Here is a 21,172-nt window from a genome sequence, read left to right on the forward strand (position 1 = left end):
GTCAATACCTGTTCCAAGAGTTCCAAGAGAATATTGGAACTAGTTATTTTTCGTTGAAACAGAAGATTATTGTAATGATTTCCAAGACGTCAAATGTTTGCAAATTATGACAGGTTTGTCAATATCCTTTTTCTTTTCATAGATTGCATACTTTTGTCAAATTTTCGCCTGAAGACGGACAGTGTGCTTATACAGATATTTGTGTTTTCTGATTTTAACAGTAACATCTTTTTAAATTAAAAAATCTGACTTTTCAAAACTAACTTAGCATTTTAAGTAAATAGTTTGAGCACACCATATTTTAAATTTGATTTCAAATTTAAAAGTACATATTAAATTTAAAGGCTTTCATTTCAGTGTCCACCAACTCGCCACAGCGACCTCGATAAAAAAGAAAGCTAACAAAGATGAAATATAAAACGTTTTGAAGCCTACAAACCTAAAGGGTCTATATATAGCTAGATAAAGCGATTGATGTAACCTTTGCCCTGAAAGATTTGCAGCCTTAATTATTGTTAGAGAACATAATTCATAACTTGTTATTTATAAAATAAGATAAAATCAGAACTACGAGGAAAATTCAAAACAAAATGCTCCTAATCAAATTGAAAAATCAATAGCGCAAACACAACAAACGAATGGAAAACTGTCTTATTCATGACTTGGTAAAGCATTTCTCTTTATGTTGGATTAAACTTGGTTTAATAGCTAGCAAAACCTCTCACTTGTACGACAGTCGCATAGACATACCATTTGTTTTTCTCAACAATATGTGAGCAAAGCCTCACATAAATGGTAAACATTAAAAATTGGGGTTCGTTCGTCATCATTGTGTTGTATTCATCATCACTTTGGACACAACAACTATTTCAACAAAGAAAAACAAAATGGCATATATCAGCAGAAACGAATGACAAGAATACAAAAACATGACAATAGCACAATAACACAACGTTTGGATGTATAAATTACGAGCCAAGCCAAAATGATATTTACCAAAACTAGACTGAACTAAAAAGGTTCAATATACATGTATACAAATGCAAATTAAAATACCTAAGATGATAAACAACATCAGTTCCTATCATATATACTTCAAAACCGTCATCTATTATTTGTGAAGTTGATACAGATCAACAAGGCCTTGATATCTTCCGACGAATTAATTTAAAAAAAACCAGACACTTTGGTTCATCAATCTTCTCCTCAGACACTGGTGACGTTTTATAAAGGCTGAGTAGTTGTTGCAAGCTCTTGAATGAGTTGAAAAATGTATATCCAATAAGTAGGTGAAGTTGGTATATTGCTGCCATGGAAGGGAAATTGCAATGTCAACGTTAAAATCGTCAAGTTTGTCATATAGTTTGGTACATACATGTAGATGAAAGCTTAATATGTCAAAATTACATACATACATTTTGATAGATACTTACTTTTTGTTTCCCTGTTTTTTATGCCCCTGCATCTGAAATTTGGGGAGAGGTGTTGTTTTACCCCTGTCCGTCTTTTCGTCCGTCTGTCCGTGATCAGGGTTTTGATATTATTTAATATAACTTTGTATTTTTTTTATAGATAGATCTATAAGTGATTAAATGTTGTAGTTATTATAAAACAACAATTTTCATCTGTTAGAGCATCAATTATGTCTCTCAGACATAATAATATATTACAGAAAGTCCTACATTGACTTTGTTAATAATAAAGTGACTTAAGAGTGGAGTGCGGTGGCATCACTTTTGTCTAATTTTGTTTCTGCAATATTTTGAAAGAATACAATGTGTTTGTGACAATTTCATTAGATACTACTGAGATCAGTGTCACAAAAAAAGTTGAAGACATAAGTTGACTAGTAAAAAAAAGACAACAGTAGTATACCGATGTTCAATAGTCATAGTAAGAATAATATTGAAAGGATACACAATTTTCGTGACAATTTAATCAGATAATACTGAACAGAACTACTTCATATGTTGTTGTCAGTTTGACAGTTATGAGTTGTAACGTTTGTCTTCCTTTCCGTTTCAGATGCTTTGAACTACGAGATGAGTATGGTTAGCACGACAACGACAACGAATGCATTCTAGTTTGCATCTGCCTTGTACCTTTCCTTATTTCGTATATGATGTAGTGATTTTAAGACACTAAGTCTAATATAATTTGAACGAAAGTCGGGAAATGATTTTGTTTTCTGTCTATGTTATGTTTCTCAGCGACTGTCAATGTCCAATTCTGTTACAAAATGTATCAAGGATGTATCAAAACAATCAAACACTGTCAGTATACATGTATATGACTTATTTTACTGTCTCTAAAATAACAAAATTTGAAGTTTCTTGAGCGGTGCTGAATTTAAAAATTGTCGTTATTGTGGTTAGAATATTTCACAAAACCTAGATGCTCTTTGGAAAAAGAATTTAAAAAAGCCTTGTTGAAACTTAATAGAGATAAATAAACTAGATATTGATAGATTATAAATCCATTCCTACGGAGTTTGTAATTAATGTAGGTTTGTGTGATTGGCAAGACAGATAACATACTAATTAAAACAACGTTGAAAATTTAAGCGTACACGATTATCAGAAAAGCGAAACACATACTCCCTTCTCTGTGAAAGTTTACTATATTCAGGACGGCAATTATACACTACAAGTCCAACAAAATGAGACAATACCATGACTTAAATAAACTCATCATATAGTGAAGTGACAAAGTCGATGAATTTTCAACTTTAATGGACCACCCTACCTGCAGGCTAAATTATACATTTTTGGATAGAGAAATGATTGAAGTTTAATGTTTGCCTGGTCGTAGAATCGAAATATGGTGCATTTTTTTAAAATTTGGGTTAAAGTGCAGTGGTCGATTTTTTCACCGAAGTACATTTATTTCACACGGGGTTATGAACAATCAAAAAAATAATATCACATTTGCTTTAATAAACAAAATTTATTACTTAAATGAAGCAATAAACTGTAACAATTCACTATCCAAAAAAATAAATAAAAAAAATAAATAAGATGGCGATTTTAAAGGAAAATTCAGATCAGCAACAATATTTACATACAAGATAAACATGTTTATGTCCTTTAATTGGTATTTTTTTCTTCATATATACATTTTACGATGTATTTCTGATTCATACGTTTATTCAAATTAAAAGAGAGTAAATTATGCTTCTGGTATGGTATATGCCATTTGTCAGTGGCAAATATTTCACTAAAGGTATGTGAATGAGATCGAAACAATTAATTCCAATGCGTCATTGTTATGTGTTCTCCAATAAAAATACATAGTGCACGGATAGAAAAACAAACTTTCCCTTATTGCATGACAGCTATGCATACATGAAACCCATAAAACAAATAAAAAGTGGTCAGTCATAAAAGGGAGTTGCAAATGCAAAACAAAACATACACAAAAACAAAGAACCAAACAAATACACAGGTTCAAATAATTGCCTAGTCGAAGTGATATTAACCACAAAGAAACCAACTGTAATCATTTTGTTAAAAATATTGTCATGAATATATACAGCTTTACATGATTCACTCAGACGCCATTTTCATCGTTATCTTCTTCACTAGTTGAATGTGAGTAAGATAGTTTCTACAACTCTCAGAACCTTCACACGAACAAATAGTTGTACAACCTAGATTTTGCTGGTTGCAGACACAATTTTTATCGCAAGCCTGTTTTACCCTTGCATGTGCAAATAAGGTCTTGAAGGAAATCTGCTGACATAGGTCCTTCAAACAAAATCTAAAGTAAACCATTTTCACCCTCTTGCCAACCAGAGTTTTTGGGCTGTCTGGTTGCTAGTTTTGCAATGTGTGAATGCATCCAAACTTGCGTCTGTAACATTGCACGGATGATGTGTTGTAAAAAAGACGCCTCACATGGGTGTAATCTAACAAGATTCATATCTTTTGTTGTGGCAAATTTCACCCTTAACTTGTTCAGGTCTTCATGTAAATCACTGAATTTCCTCTTCGGATCGTATAAAAAAAGCAACAAATTTGCGTCAATCATGAATGGCTGATTCCTGATCTCCCGTTGAAAAACCTATCTGAAGGGATTGGAAATTGTCTGCACTTTTCTGCAAAAGTTTGTACATAGACTTCTTTCCGAGACCAAAAAAGAAGAAGTCGTATCGCATCCTGTGAGGGCATGTGTGGCTGGCAGTAAATTACAGATTGAGGGTTCAAGTGAGCGACATATTTCGTGAACAGGTAGAAACTGCCTTCCATCTTTTAAATTTGATACTGACCCAGTTTGGAACCACATCTCCTCTGTATTTTCAAGTTTAGGAAAATAGTGGACACAGAGCACTAACACATCAGTGTCAGATGACTTTATAATAATACGACCTTTTCTATCATTCGAAAAAATATTGGCATCTGCATACACCGAATGAAGAATCATTCGTGTACCTGCTTCTTCTTGTGTGCTGTATAAGTCAGTACAATTTGACAGGCCATCACAAGAAAATCTCTTGACAACTTCTGGGTTTTCAAAAACACCCGCGAGAAACAATTCGGTACCTCCCTCTAAAGGAGACTGTCCAAAATACCATTCGCAATACTCACCTAGTAATCTGATTATTTTCTGAATTGCAAAGGAACTTTTTCCAGTCCGGAATTGCTCTTCCTTCAATAACCTGATAAACCTTTTGAGCTCCAAATGACAAGGTTCGACCCAATCTTTCCGCTGCTTTGATTGACTGTTTTACATCGTAGCGATCAAAAACATCGACCACTGTTCAAGCATTTAAAAAACACGTCAGAAGCATTGTTACATAGTTTCGTAGCAGATCACCAAATGTGTTGCATTTTTTGACGTCCATACATTGAATAATTCCCATACCATCACGTATCAAAACTGTATTTGCTGTGTCATAACTTGGAAGGTTGAAGGAAGAGCAGATTTCCTCTTCAAGTAGGTGAACTTTATCTGATTTGCAACACTTACGCATGGTACCATCATCGTGGAAAAGTGCTGAAGGTATTGAAACAATAGGATATGCCAAGATCTTGTCTTCTGTAACATCTTCTGGAACATAAGCCAGGGCTAAAGCGCGACGAAATATCATATCTGGGTTTATATGGGCTTTCACAAAGTCACCTGTTTTACATTTGAGTTTTGAAGTCTTAGTCATATCCTCAAATGTCTTTAGTGGAGACCTCGAAATAGGACTGTAGAAAACACGGTTTTCACCTTCATTAAAGCAACCTTCGACAAAAGACTTGACTGTTTGGTTGCCACGTTCAAGAGATTTTATAAGTGAATCTTGAACGTCTTTTGAGGCTTGCATCCCTGTAGAAATATTGATCAAGTATTTTGGATGATCGGTGATGTTAAATGGATCAGTCATGTTTGGATGCACATAACTAACCAAATCAGACACATTTTGTTCGTCGCGATTCACTGCTGATGGTTTGTTTTTCTTCGTGCTCACCTTCTGTATCGGTCGATAATCCAGATCTTGCTCTCATTTCAGCACTGAAATGCGCAAGAATATGCCTTGTAAGCGTCCATCGAAGTAATGCTGGTTTTTTTCTTGTCAATCCTACAATGCCGCCACAACCTTTGGAATCTTTAATGATAGTTTTTTCTGTGGCCATGTCACTTAAGATGTCATTAAAGGTTCCAGGCTTTTGTCTGACTTCAAACTCACCTGACAAAAAGGAGGACCGTTTCTGGTAAATTTAACATATCCAAATCGTAGGCTGGAATCCACCTAGCATAGTTTGTCCGGTTAGTTATGAAGAATTATGGCAACATTGTAGACACTGATTTCAAATGTAAAAGCCACAAACCATCCCGTTCAGCTCTTATATTCTGTAACAATATTTCAACTGCACGAAGAAACATATCACCAAAAGCAAAGGTTGCTGATATACTACAATAATGTGTTCTGAATTCTTCAAACAAAGGTAAAATATGTTCTTTAAAAACAATGAAGAACTCCTCAATATCTTCAGTGCTTTGTGGTGTGCTGGGGACAGCTAATAAGCTATGACAGTCAAGGAACACCTTCCACACATTTGGTTGAATCGTTTTCGTACGGTTTTCATCTCTACACCAATTAAAGAATGCCTTAAACAAAAGAACCATTAGAGCCTCATAGGCCAATGTTAATCCTCGAAAACCACAATTAAACTGTTTACTAACTAGCATTTGATTAACTGTATTTGAAGAATAAATTCCAGAGTCTACAAGTAATTCAGAGAGCCCATAACTTACCAACTATTGTTTTAAAACAGGAAAGCCCGTGAAACCCACCGAGTCTTATTATATGGGAGTGAAAAACATCCGGCAAAGACCATTTCACCTGTTTGGCGACAGCATATAATTGCTGATCAAAAGTTTGTACAGCGTATTGTTGACCAGCACGATTTGACATATCTAAACATTGTTTCATGGTGGTATATACTGTTCCCATGTCGCTAGGTTTGGCGTCAATGACCGGAGCATAGGCTACAAACGTAAATACATATTTTGATTCAGATAATCTTTTGTAGAAACCGGTCCAAAATGGGACAATTTGTTCATTACTTTCTAGGGAAATAGGAATAGGATCAATGCTGCGTCTCGACAGTATTCGAATGAATACCCAAGATATGTCAGCAACATCTAGTCTTGAATCAATAAAGCTCGACACAATTTTGTCATAAGCATCTGCATATCGTTGGGGCCATAACGTTCTTTTTGGCTTGTCGTAAGGTAAGCATGCCATTAGTTTGGTATTAGAATCATCCAACGTCAGAGATCTTTCTGGTCCACGTTTAACCTTAAGGGCATACGATACAGTTTTGATCCTGTATTTACAAGTTCATGAAAATTTGCATATAGGCTATTTTTTACCTGATTAAATCAAATATGTAATAAAAAATATACCTTCATGTGCTACTTTTTGCGTAAAATGAGGTCGAAATTTTGTATATTTGGTCGAAATTCAGATTTGTGGCCGTAATTTCTTTTTCGAAAGAAAGACATAACTTTTTTGTTATAAAAGATAAAAACAAATGTTTTTTTGTTAGATAATCGGTAATTCCTGTATTTTATAAATATCTTTAAAAAATATGCATTTTTTTATTCAGAAATGACTCATATTTATCAAATGTTCATGAATTGAGGAAAAAACGTAATTTTTTACTGCATGTTTATCACAATTAAAAAAAATCCTCTATTTACAGTTTTATAAAATTTGGGTCACATAATCTCCCTAAAAAATGAAACCAAATGCCGTTTGGAAAAATAGGGGTCCATGAACTCGTTTTCAAATAAAATCAGTTTGAATGATAAAAATCAGTCGAAAAATGCATCTTTTCCCGATATGTCACAGTTTGACGTCGCGAAAATAACAAATTACGTTAGCAACGCCATTACCTTTCCTGTAACTGTATCTAGACATTGAGTGAAAGGTATTTTTACCATCTATAGTGTCGTATCGGTAAGGAATTAAAAATCCGGAAATTCAATGAATTTCATAGCAATGTTTATAAATTGCTAAAAATATAGATGTACTCATCCGAATGAGCTGAAGTTGGTCTCATAAGTTTAGAAAATGAAGTTTTATTACTTTTCACATAAAAAAAACTTTGTAATATATCGATAAATTATGAATAACAAGTTTTGTAACCTCTCCGTTCAAATAAAAAAAGAGTATGCATTTTTCAAAGGAGATTAAAAAGTTTAAAAAAAGGTTCAATAGAACAAATTTTCATTTTATAATATACATGTGTATTTACTCTCTTAATAAAATCCAAAATTAAGAGTTTGTGGATTATAAAAATGAAATCATGTTAAAAAATGTTTTTGGAATGATTTCAAGTTAAAATCGAAAATTCATTTTCTTTTCACTTTCAAAAAAAATTGCACCGTACGAAATGTCTACGACCGGGCAAAAAAGTTAGATTAATGTATTGGCTTTGCAAAAATATAATTTTCAGCCTGCAGGTATGCCGGTCCATTAAACTCGTAAAATAAGCACCTTTTTCGTGATTTGTCACTCCACTAATAGATACCAAGACTAATTTTTGTATATACGTCAGACACATTTCATTTTCTATTTATATTTTTCAAAATTATTTGACTGAGAATTTATTAGTAAAAAATCATTGACAATTAAGAATTTAATCCTAAATATTCACATCTACGCTTTAAATATTTATTTTTTATTTGACTTTTTCACTTTCACAAAAACCGAATAAAATAATAACCAAAGGCTTTAAGCTAATCTTCTTATAAAGCCAAAAGTCTATTGATAATCTTGTTGATTGTATATCCTCATACTACTTAATTTTAAACAGACTTATATGATTGAATGTAAATATAACATAAATCGTTTGAAATTTTAAAATAAACTCATCATAGATACCAGGACTAAATTTTGTATATACGCCAGACGCGCGTTTCGTCTACAAAAGACTCATCAGTGACGCTCGATCCTATAAAGTTAAAAAGGCCAAATTCAGTACGAAGTTGAGGAGCATTGAGGACCAAAATTCCTTAAAGTTTTGCCAAATCCAGCTAAGGTAATCTATGCCTGAGGTAGAAAAGCCTTAGAATTTCAAAAATTCAAAATTGTGAAAACAGTTAATTTAAAAATATAACCATATCAATGATAATTCATGTCAGCACAAAAAGTGCTGATAACTGGGCTGGTGATACCTTCGGGGAAATAAATCTCCACCAGCAGTGACATCGACCCAGTGGTTATAAATAAACTCATCATAGATACCAGGACTAAATTATGTATATACGCCAGACGCGCGTTTCGTCTATAAAAGACTCATCAGTGACGCTCGATTCTAAAAAGTATTAAAAAGGCCAAATTCAGTACGAAATTGAAGAGCATTGAAAAGAGTGTGAAAAGAAAAACGATCCAACAATGCTAAATATGTATGTAGGACTCAAATCTATGGCGGGTTCCAAATCTATGGCAGATTCCTAATCTATGGCAAACGTGACGATACAAAAGTCAAACAAATCAAATCTAAGGCAGATTTTTGTTTTTCCCCAAATCATTGGCAGATTTAAAACATAAATTCACAATTGAATAACGCCATATTACATCGTCGCCGCCGCTAACGATGGCTAAACCCCTAGATTTTGGCACCATTCCAGATGAAGATATGTCCCTCGACAACAATTTGAGGAAGCTTTACAGGAAGATGTGACCTATTATCCGGAAGAGGGACAAAATGTGCTGTACCGTCCGAACCCCGCGATCAACAATGGCACCTTTTTTCAGTACATGATAAATTTAGAAAAGAAGATAATAGTTTAACAGTGTACGGCTGGCAAAGTTTTTAAAGTGAAAGAAAAAATTACCGGATACCAATTTGATTAAAATCGTCTCCGAATAAAAAAAAAAGATGTTTCAACAATGAAATAAAAATTATTTATTTAAAAACTTAAACTGTTCACTTTTATTTATCATTTTTGTTTAAAAAAAAAACTTCCGTTTTGTTTGTCAAGGGACTTAATAGTTGGATTAATGTTTATTTTTACCGGAAACACCATTTCAATCTCCAAGTCTGTATTAAAGTAAAAGTAAATGAATTCATCATTTACGAATTGTTCACGATTTGACGATGGAATGTTTATTTTACAAAGGTTTATAGACATGCTTCCGTTGTCGTACATATCAACTTCATTAGTCGTATATGTACTGCATTGTTTTCCATTTGCACAAAATCTGCCATAGATTTGGAAACAGCAAATATCCACAAAAGACTAGGAAACTACAAAACTTAGCAAAGTTTACGATTGTAAAAAAAATACAATTGGCAGATTTGGGATGGCATGACGTCACATTTACCATAGATTAGGGATTTGCCGCAGATTTGGAACCCGCCATAGATTTGAGTCCTTCATGTATAAAAACTGAAAAAACAAAAAAGAATGAACATGCAAGAATTGTAATCTCTGATCTCCTTGGTGTCATTTGGACAATGGTCACTCAAAGAAGACAAAATTTGAAACAACTAAAGGAAGCAGAACGAAAGTGACGCATTTTTATAGCAAAGATCTCGTTACTCTCGGTCAAAAGATATAAGGGTGGTATTGAGCACTAGCATACATATTGAATCCGCAACATTCTTTGAGTGCCACTCCCAAGTTATGAGCTTATAATTCAGTTGTCGTCGTAACTAGATTTCTGACGATTGTCTTTTCCTATATTCCTAGTTTTCTCTTTTGGATCATTATTCAATTTTAAAAAAATCGAGGTCTTATGTATTTAAGACTCTTTCATCTTACGATAGTATTTGATAACATATGACTTTTCTACACTTTACACATATGATTCCCATTTCAAAACTAAAGACAAACTGAAAGAAAAAGTCCTGCTTCGTTTGATAAAAAAAAAAAAATGGTCTACGCAGAGAAAAGTATCTTGTCGTAGGGAGAAAAACATAATATTAGTAAAAAATCACTGATTCAAACATAAATTATCTGAAGCTGATATTACAAGATGCTTGATTTCTTGATTGACAACATATGTGTAACGTTAGGAGGACATGTTTTTTTTAACAAACAGCATTCTCATAAGACCCTTTCAGTGGCCAATTTTAACCGATTTGATCCTTTCTTTATTTGAGGCTGAATTCTTGGAAAGAAGGGAAAAAAACGGTCAGAAGTATCTTTGGATTTTACTTTCTGCTATAGAGATGATATTCTGTCATTAAATAATTCAAAATTTGATGACTATGTTGAAAACACCTTTCTTATCGAACTTGAGATAAAGAATACTACAGATACAGTTAAGAGTGTCTCATATCTTGACTTGCATCTAGAAATTAACAATGATCATTAGGGTTCTATGAAAACAAAAGTTTACCACAAAAGAGACTATTTCAGCTTCCTAAATGTGAAATTTCTATTTTTATGTAGTAACATTCCATTAGCGCCTGCATACGGAGTATATACATCGCCCAGTTGATACGATATTTCCTATCATGATTTCCTTGATAGAGGTTGCTACTCCCAATGAAGCTATTAAACCAGGACTACCAATTTGTGAGTATAAATCATCCCTTCTTAAGTTTTATGAGTTGGTTGACTGTTATGGAATATTCGTTTAATTGATGCTAACGGAATCGTTCCCTTTGTCGTAACTACAATCCTGTCCCTTTTCCGACTGTGAAATACGCTACCTTAAAAGAGGGACGAAAGATACCAAAGGGACAGTCAAACTCATAAATCTAAAACAAACTAACAATGTCATGGCTAAAAATGAAAAAAAGACAAACAGACAAACAATAGTACACATGACACAACATAGAAAACTAAAGAATAAACAACACGAACCCCACCAAAAACTAGGGGTGATCTCAGATGCTCCGGAAGGACACAAAGAGACAACAACTCAACTAAAGAGCAAAGAAATTTACTTATTTTCATATTAAAAGGATAAATAAAATATATGATGACATAATGACAAAGACCACACAGTCTTGAGGGTCAAGAAGTTTAAGGGGGTAACTAGAATATATAATTTTAAAAGAACACGAAAACCATAGAAAAAAGAAATCTCATATGTATATAAAACTTCGAGATGACCAATGTATTGATATATATTTTCACATGTTTTTGTTATAAAAGTATCTGTTAACTAACAGTTAAGTGAAGTAATGAATAACGATTCAACAACTCGGGTACTTTATTTTTATTTTTCATTGTTTTATAATATTTCATAAAATAACCTAATAAAATTTCTTCTTTTCTCGTTGTTTTTCTAAGTAGGAATGGTAGTAAAAGTTTCCAAATAGTAAAATGAGTGTTATTGCATAAATGAACACGGCAACATTAAAGCCTTGAGGAAAGTCACAGTCAGTTATTAAATTATATCCAGTATGTATAACAAACGCCAAAAACTGTGTCTGAAATAAGAAAATAAATTACACCAATTTCAGTACATCAAACTACTTATATGCCCAAATTTTGAATTTATACGAACCTTGATGATGTTATATGTAAACTTTTTATTTTATTATATCATTAGAAAATAATCACATATATATACTTTTCAGGTCATCATTTTATGTTTACTTGTATACCAACTAACACAGTATTTTTTTTTAATATTGTTGTATAATTTTATATAAGAACATTAATTGTTCAATAGCTTTAACTTCAAACTTAATGTTCATATTGTTAATACTTTCACATAAACTATGACATTTTCGTGTATTTTATAAGGATCTGACAAGACTGTATCACTTTTTCTTATTTCCTTTTAATTATCCCATCAGCCAATAAAATTTCAGTCTGAACATCGAAGATTTGACTTTCAGAATGAATGTCTTTAAAACAGAAAGTTGAATGGTGCGCTTTCAGTTTCATGTTTCTAAGCAAAGCTTGAGCACATACTCTATTAGTAACATATATTCTTCATAATATATTATTCCCCCCTTTAAACAATAGACTTATCGTCAAAACAATGCAAAGGATAGAAAAAATTATATCATCAAGATATTGCAGCAATTACTTACCAATTGAAGTTTTGTAAGGTACTTCTTCCACCAAAGATACTTTTGCATATGTGGTCCAAATACAGCAAGTCCATAGTAGGTATACATAAATATATGTACAAAGGAATTTAGCATCCCAGTAAAAAAAGCTATGAAAAGTAAAAAAAATAAAATACCGTACTGAAAGGACTATGAACAAATGGCAAAATCAAAAGCTCAGAGATATATATATAGTTGTCTGAATTGAAATATTATTGACGTAGATGGTCTACATTTTAATAAACAGACATATAAAAAAAATCAGTGTAATAATTTATCGATATTTCATAGAATCATGTGTCCATTGAAAATGTCGAATGTTAAACAAATCTGTGGACATAAATGAGAAATTAATTATGAAATTTATAGGGAAAACTGCTTTCTAAAAACGCTTTTAAGATTAAACTGTTATTGTATTGTGAAATGAACACTAAAATAAAAGCTATAGATTTAAACTGGTAAGGATTGCGAGTATCTTTTAGAAAAACATATCCCGTCGCCTTTATACAATCATAAAAGTTTCGAAAAAGTTTCTTAAATAACACTATTCCACCATCATTTATGATTATGATAAAAATTGGGCTGCTCTTTTCCATAATGAAATATATTTTTTCAAAGTCGACTAAAGTTCACCACTTCTACAGACATGTGGCACATAACGTCTACTTTTAATAATTGTAAAATATCAGGGTATATATTTAGACAAAAACAAATGTTGTAACGGTATGTTCCTGTATAACAAGCTTTACTGCACGATCCATATCTACATTTTGTCCTTTCATATGAGCTAAACAAAAATGATTTGTTTAAGTAACTAGTTGAGTTGGTTTTTTTTCGTGAATAAAACTGTAGCAACAAATTAAAATACTCACACTGTCCTCCTGCGACATATTTGACACCCATCCACCAATTTAATATCATTGTACAATGATGATACACGTGTAAAAATGAGACCTGATTAAACTTTTTACGTAATATGAAAAATACCTGTAGACAAAGACATAAATTCTTAGAAAAATATAGGTTTGAAACAGAACAACAAATTCTGGTCATGCGAAATCGTTTACTAGTAGCTTATTTTTCATAAATGCTGTTTTATTCTGTCTTGGTGCTTTCAATTTTTTTTTATGAGTTTCGATATACACGAAATGCATTAGAAAAGGCCATTCCAAAGTATGTTAGCAACGACTTATTCACGGATACAAATATATGTTCACGAATTGTACTAAATCTAAAAATGACGTTAAATGGTTGCTGGTTGTTCTCGGTAGGCCCATTTAGGTTTAAATACTCCTATTAATTGTACGTTTTAATGTTACAGACTTTTATTCTTTAGCGTACTTTTTCAAAATTATTCCAAAACACAAATTGAAATGTGTATCATTCAAAATAAGAAAGAGACAATGTATGATTGCCTTTGACAAAACTGTAAATAACGTTGTCATAAACAACTATAAATAGATCTAACATTGTTAAAAAATAGTTTAAAATATCGAAAGAAGCAGTATACGAGAACAGCATACATCTCCAACTCGACAAAAACACATAAGAAGCGAAAATCCTTGTTTCCTTAAAAACACACATCATTTTTTTTTTAAAATGGACCTTTAACTTTGAGAAAATTGACATTTACAAAAAAAGAAAATATGACCTGCATAACTTTGAGCACAATTTCAAATGAAAACAATAATTGTTGTCGGCTAATTTTACATTAATGTGATCTGAAAGAAAAACAACACTCTTATAAATTTGGATCATACTTGTGTGAGTGAGCAAGCATTAGAAGATGATGGTAATCTGTACATGATAAACGTTGATTAAAACCTCCCGAGTCTTTATGTAGCTCGTGAATATGTATTTTCACGGTCATAATACATTACCTTATATCATCAATGTCACGTACCTATTGCCCTATGTCATTGATAGCAAAAAGTAAAATCACATAAATACTGAACTCCAAACAAAATTATTACGCCAGGATTTTCGATATCACAAGCTTGTCAAAACATTTACTAAATTTTATGATCGGCACAAGGACACCATTCGTAAATAAAATTCAATATGTAGACATCTTATACGTTTAGGTATTTCACATCCAATATTTTAGGTAATATTCTTTACAGAGCACAACAATTTCGGCATTCACCTCAAAAACTAACCAACCCTTCATTCACTTCGTGTAACGATACTGTTGTCATGTCATTAAGGAGAGCATATTTTGGTATTAATATCGATTCTCTCATAGGGTCTTTGCATCGAAAATGAAACACATTTATTATAAAACGATTTGGTTGTATGATACATGAACTATGTCCTTCACATATTTCTCATCATGGTATGATACTAAATCCCTAATGTGAGGGATTGTACTTGATTTTTGTATAATGAAACATAATCTTTTCATCTGTTGAGTTGAGGGTTAGAGCTTGCATGTTAGTAACTGCTAGGACTCGGGTTCTTTTAGACTGAGTTTTACTATGCTTATTGCTACGTGGTTCTTTATTCTACATTTGCACTGGTGTAGGGGATGAATAAGATTTCACAAAATATGTTTAACCCCGCCGCAGTTTTGCACCTGTCCCAAAACAGGAGCATCTGGCCTTTGTTAGTCTGGTATTTTTTTTTAATTTAATTCATTTATATGTTTTTGGAGTTTCGTGTGACGTCCATTTTCACTGAACTAGTACACAACTTTATTTAGAGTCCGGCTGAGGACCACCTCCGTAGCGGGATTTTCTCGCTGCGTTGAAGACCCATTGGTTGCCTTCGCTTGTTGTCTCTTTGACATATTCCACATTTCTATTCTCAAGTTTATAACTAATATACTTAGTCACTTCGCACAGAGGTTCAATGCGGAACCAATAATCAGTCAGTAAATCATAACCGTCGGTAATCTGGCACAACGGCGTAATTAGACATTTCACAAGTTTAATTTGCTTTCTTGGTTATTTAGATTCTGTAGATGGTCGACCGGGGAGCAGAACGAAAATTTGCGACCACCACTAGACAGAGGAAAATTTAATGACTGTCTTGCGATAACAAACTTTATTACTTGTAAAGTTGTTTTAAATGCAGAGAGCGTGACACACTCCTTGCCATGCATCGGATTTAACTGTTAACATTTAGAGCCAACGTGGCCTTGTATCTATACAACTTACAAACTAGACAAACGGACTCCTATTTCGCTAGCCTAACTTGCAGAACGGAAAAGTCCAAGATTTAAGTACATGTAGGATAAATTCGGACTTGCTTTATGTGATTTTTTTTAAAAATCAATCACTTTTTGTAGCACTAGATCTTGCAACCAACTATAGTAGGTAAAAATAGTAATAACTTACAATGTTAAGCGGGTTGTAATCTGACTTACCGTATCTAAAAGTTCTATAACCTTCGAGAAAAAGAACCACCAACAAACCTTCGCCATCTGCAGGGGGAAAAATAACAATTATTATACTGTGATTGTAGAAATTAAAATAAAACGTATAAATGCATTAACGTAGTTGAATAATTGTTAGTGTAAAACAGTTAATAATAACAGAATAATTTGAATTTAACAGATATACATATATACATAAAACTCCTTCTTGAGGTCCGTTAAACTAAATGAAAACGACATACATTAAGAAGTCGTCTAGATTTGTCTTCCTTTTAGGGTTAACAGCTGGTGTTTCCACTTATTGTTTTTGATCCAAATTCAATTTGTTCGAAAAATGAAGTAGTATCCCAGGTTCGTCATGAATATCAATAACTAAATCTGAGGTAGCAATACGCAGTTTGATCTCGCATTTTGGCCACGATGGATTTTTTCAAATATGAAATTAATTGTGTTATACAAATTTTTTTAGACAGCTGAGTACTATTTAGCCTTCAAAGATGGTTTATATGAACATCAAGATTATTTTAAACATGTTTTATGGGCTATTTTCTGTTAGAGTCACCGTATTTTCATAGCTAGACCGGCCATCGGTCCAGAAGTTAATGTAATGTTTTCAAACATTTTTTTCTAAACAAAGTTTTGTGACGCAGTTTTACAAAAAATGAGACAAAAGACATATGATTTTCATTGAATTTACTGAAATATATATGTAAACCGTTTCTGAAAAAGGTATTACTTCAAGCGATAGAAAAACTTGGGCAAATATGTGACATCTTTTCCCCCTTTTTGCAATATTCTATAGCAGATAAATGCAGATTGTTGCCATGAATACACACCCAAAAGAATTATATTTTACCATTTTATATACTAGATATAAAATCTATAGAAGATTCTGGTTACCTTCATATGAACATATTTGACAGAAATAGTAAGCTTAATATTGCGAGAAAGCAATGAAAAGGGGATGGTAAAATTTATGAGGGCAAATTTTGAAATTTTTTCCTTACTGTTTATTGCTAGCTAATGCCACAACATATGCATTTTTCACATGCTATATATTCTTGATTAATTTACGAAATTATTTACTTAAGTTCATCTCCAACTTTAAAAACTAATCAACGGCGAAATCTAACTTTAGATAATGAAAAATTGTGTGTTATGCAACGCTGTATATAGAAAGGAGTTTCCATAAACCTCTATGCACTAAAATCGGATTTGACAATGCAGTTGTTTAATGTGTATAATAAATTGACTGCTTTTCTTTAATCACGATGGACAATATTGTATAACTGTACTTTATAAGGATTGGCAGGTCTCGATTTTATTATGAAACATTTATTTATCTAAACACTAAAGACGTATATTAGTATATTTAATATCATAGCACTTACTCTCATAGCCAAGTGACTTTCTGAATAATCCACTGGCTGACATAGGTAACTATAATTTGACAGTAATGAAACAGTAAGAAACTGAAATTAAAAAAAATAGTATGCAACTAATATTTTGCTTTTATTCAAAACCATAATAGAAAGTAACACTGAAAGTAATTTTGAATACGGAAATGAAAATATTTTTTTCCTTCCCTTCATCACTCCTCCAAAAAAATAAAACTACAGAAAGAGAGAGGAAGAGTTCAATACAAGAGTTTTATAACCAATCTAAATAATTTCAAAATAATGAACATACACTAAGTGTTGTTGTTTCAAGATGATATATTGTTACTGTCATAGAATTTAGTCTGAATTATTACGTCATTATTTAAGAAATACTTTATGCCAGCTAAACTTTATTGTAGTTTTAACATGGGTATATTCGTGATTATATTTGCTCGAGCGATAGTGAGGGCTATAAATCGCTTTACCTCATACACATCGGACATAGAAATTACCTTGAATGTCCTAATCAGAATCGAAATAATTGATGCCAGCTAAACTTTATTGTAGTTTTAACATGAGTAGGCATTATAATCATGATTATTTGAGCCCGAGCGATAGGTCAAATATGTCAATTTCATTACAGTCATGATAAATGAATTCTTAACAACATGTGCATCATATAAGAGTTTGGAAGTGTTTTGAGTTAATGAAATATTTAAAATGCATGCTCATTTGATAACATTAATTAATCTACCAACATACGCATGTGCAAAAAAAAATGTTGGATTGAGAGCATGGGTTTATTCATAAAGCGAAAGAATCAAGTCATATTAGAATTTGATGTTGTGTGTCGTTATTTGTCGACAAGGAATATTGTTATTTCAACATATTTTTTCTTAATAGTAGAAATAAAGATATCTAAATATTTTAATATATGTATACCAATTATCATCTTTTACAAGATATGGTGTCGACTTCTTTTTTTTCAAATAAAAAAGAATTGCGATTTTTTTAATAAAGCATAACCGTTTGCATGAAGTACACGAACGAAACAAAATGCTGATAAATAGACTTCTCTGCATGGGTTGTTTTCATACAAAATCAATTGGGAATCAAATGATTCGATTTAAGCCAATGAAAGGATCATCATTCATAACTTTGATTTTGACATTTGTTAAGAAACTTTTCGTTTTGAATTTTTTTTCGAAATCGGTATTTTTGTTATTTTACTTATATGAAATGAAAAATGAAAACCTACTAAATGTATTTTATATTGAAAAAGAACAAGTTGAAAGTATAAAAACGCGAATAGGTGTAAATACAAAGAATTAAACGAAATAGCATGTACCTCTAAAAACATGTAAATGGATAATCCAACTAAAATAAAGTTGTATGGGATAAGAACTGCTTTCAGATTTAATGGTTGTACATTTTTCATAACTCTAGGACTGACAAGCACAACGAAAACGTACGAAACAAATAATATCATTATTGGAACGGGGCTCTGCATAAGGAACCATTCCTCTACTCTAGGATCTGAAATTTAAAAAGTTTCAAAAGTGATTTAAAGTGTTAAACAATCTGTCAATATTTCTTGATAAAATAAAATAAAAAATAATGTTTTACATTGTCATATCGGGGCCTTTTTTAGCTGACTATGCGGTATGGGCTTTGCTCATTGTTGAAGGCCACACGGTGACCTATAGTTATTAATGTCTCTGTCATTTTGGTCTGTTGTGGACATTTGTCTCATTGGCAGTCATACATTTTTTTTTATATGTATGCATTATGCAACAGACATATGGTTAATACACCGAGGGAAAAAGTCCTGTACATATTATGATTTCAACAAGTACAAAATGTATTTACAATTAGTTTTACATCATCTGTAGCAAAAGCTTTAATTCCAATCATGCTCTGTAAATCAGATGCCCTAAATACATGTAACAAACTCATTACATCCTCAGTTAATCTCATTAATATAATCGTAGATTATCATAGACATATTATACTACAATGTGATACTGCTTACATGAGTATGAGCATCTAACTGTGTTCTTGTTTTCATGTAAATACCTTTGTGTCTTATGAAAAAGGCAGTTGCTATTTCTCCGGCTAATATTTTCATAATATCTTTTTCAAAAGATAAAAAATTGTGTACGTTAAATTTCTATTATTAAAGCTACATTTACCTCCTCTCTTAAGAAAGTCTGTATAAAATGTCTTGGCATCTTCAAAGAATGACATCTTATATCTAAAAGGAATGCTTCCGTTTAATGTTTTAGAATTGTAATTGTTTGACTTAATATTTTGAAATGAGTATCACTGATGAGTCTTATGCAGACGAAACGGGCGTCTGGCGTACTAAATTATAATACCTTTGATAACTATAAGAACATCTTTATCGTGAAACAGACCTTTTCGCGAAAGAATAAATAGAGTATACATGCATTATATCCCTTTTCAATCAAATGAGGTTTTATTAACCTCTTAGATACATATATTAAAATCGGTAGAAACATGTTTTATATATAGTAATATCAAGGAATTATCCTTCTCAGAAATAAAATATTTTAGAAATATTAAACGCAGGTCCGAAACATAACATAAAAAAAGAAGATCTGGTATGGTAGCAATGTTTGAAACCAAATGAAGTAAGCTACTTTAGTATGATTTACAATAAATCAACCAAATATACATGGGACACTGATGGTACTTTTCCTAAGACATAAGACAATTTGCCTAGGTTAAAAACTTCAAGGATAAATGCCATAAAATATTAAATATTATTACCGTGAATATGTTCTGAATTCTATAAATTGCACGGTTCATCTTACCACAAGTATATATATTATATATAGCCTACATCTGCATTAATCAATTTTTCTTTTCAAATTTCCAATAAATATGCCACTTACCGAAGGGTTTCCTTATTGAATGGCATCAACCTAAATTTTTTTTATATCAAAACACGTGTTAGTATCATATAAAGTTGTGAATTATTTTGTACATACTCACGTCAAATTATCGTGGCTGATACTGTTCTGTTGTTTACTATCAGGATGCTGGTCGTAGGCTGTATGCAATGCGCTTGGAATATGTTAACTTCAATATATCATACTTACTTCCGTTAATTTTATTGATATAATAATCTACATTTTGTACTTTTGAATTCCGGTTGTTGTGTACTAGGTTGTGTACAAAGTCGAAAGAAATGAAACATTGATATCGTATAAAAGTAAACAAACATAAAATGGGAGATAACTCCAGGTAGAAATAGTTACATAGGTATAAACGTTAGGTTATGGTCAAATAATGAAGTAAATACATTTATCTTTATCTTTGTGTAGTGTATATGTACTCAAGTTCAGACTACTTTGAATACACTTGAACTGTTTTTGGTTTCCTTTTTGACTGAAGTTAATATGCAACAGATAAGAAGATAGACTAAGAAATCAATATATATAATTGTTTTTTAAACAGATATATTAATTTGTATTTTTATTAAATTACGTATCAAGTAAAATTTTTTCGATTTCGACCTCACCAAAAGCATATGCAGTAGGGACGCAAACAGTACAAATTTAAAGAAATTGCATATTTGTTCTTGTATTTCAGATGATGTTATTGACCTAATTCATTGTCTGGAATGAGTATAAAATGATTGTTTAGAATTGGAAGTATATATATTTTTATTCGAAGGGAATGGGTAAAAACTCAAATTTACCACTTCCCAAATTTGTTTTGCTGCATGTGAATATCATTTCATTTAAATTTCCGAGATAAAATTATAAAAAAATAAAAAATATTGCTCTTATATTGAGAAGGAAGTCTATACCTTTCGATAATGTAAACTGTTAAGAACATAACGATTGTTCAACCAGAATTATTAAAGTTAA

General features: G+C 31.9%; 1 protein-coding gene across 4 annotated transcripts; it reads right to left on the reverse strand.

Moving 5' to 3' along the window:
* Nucleotides 1-11,662: 11,662 nt before the first annotated feature.
* Nucleotides 11,663-20,553, reverse strand: LOC134687052 (very long chain fatty acid elongase 4-like). Of its 4 annotated transcripts, none has more exons than XM_063547040.1 (8): nucleotides 20,399-20,553; nucleotides 19,466-19,527; nucleotides 18,622-18,809; nucleotides 17,286-17,366; nucleotides 15,886-15,942; nucleotides 13,391-13,505; nucleotides 12,501-12,628; nucleotides 11,663-11,888 (listed from the first exon to the last, which is right to left on the reverse strand). In XM_063547040.1, the coding sequence occupies exons 2-8, from the start codon at nucleotides 19,518-19,520 to the stop codon at nucleotides 11,712-11,714; spliced, it is 801 nt and encodes a 266-aa protein (XP_063403110.1). In that variant the 5' UTR covers nucleotides 19,521-19,527; nucleotides 20,399-20,553; the 3' UTR covers nucleotides 11,663-11,711. The 4 variants fall into 4 exon arrangements, with proteins under 4 accessions (XP_063403110.1, XP_063403101.1, XP_063403085.1 ...); XM_063547031.1 differs by having other exon boundaries at nucleotides 20,288-20,405; XM_063547015.1 differs by lacking the exon at nucleotides 20,399-20,553 and adding an exon at nucleotides 20,292-20,396.
* Nucleotides 20,554-21,172: the final 619 nt, after the last annotated feature.

This window comes from Mytilus trossulus, chromosome 1 (assembly GCF_036588685.1).
Source record: "Mytilus trossulus isolate FHL-02 chromosome 1, PNRI_Mtr1.1.1.hap1, whole genome shotgun sequence".
NCBI classification, from domain to species: Eukaryota; Metazoa; Mollusca; class Bivalvia; order Mytilida; family Mytilidae; genus Mytilus; species Mytilus trossulus.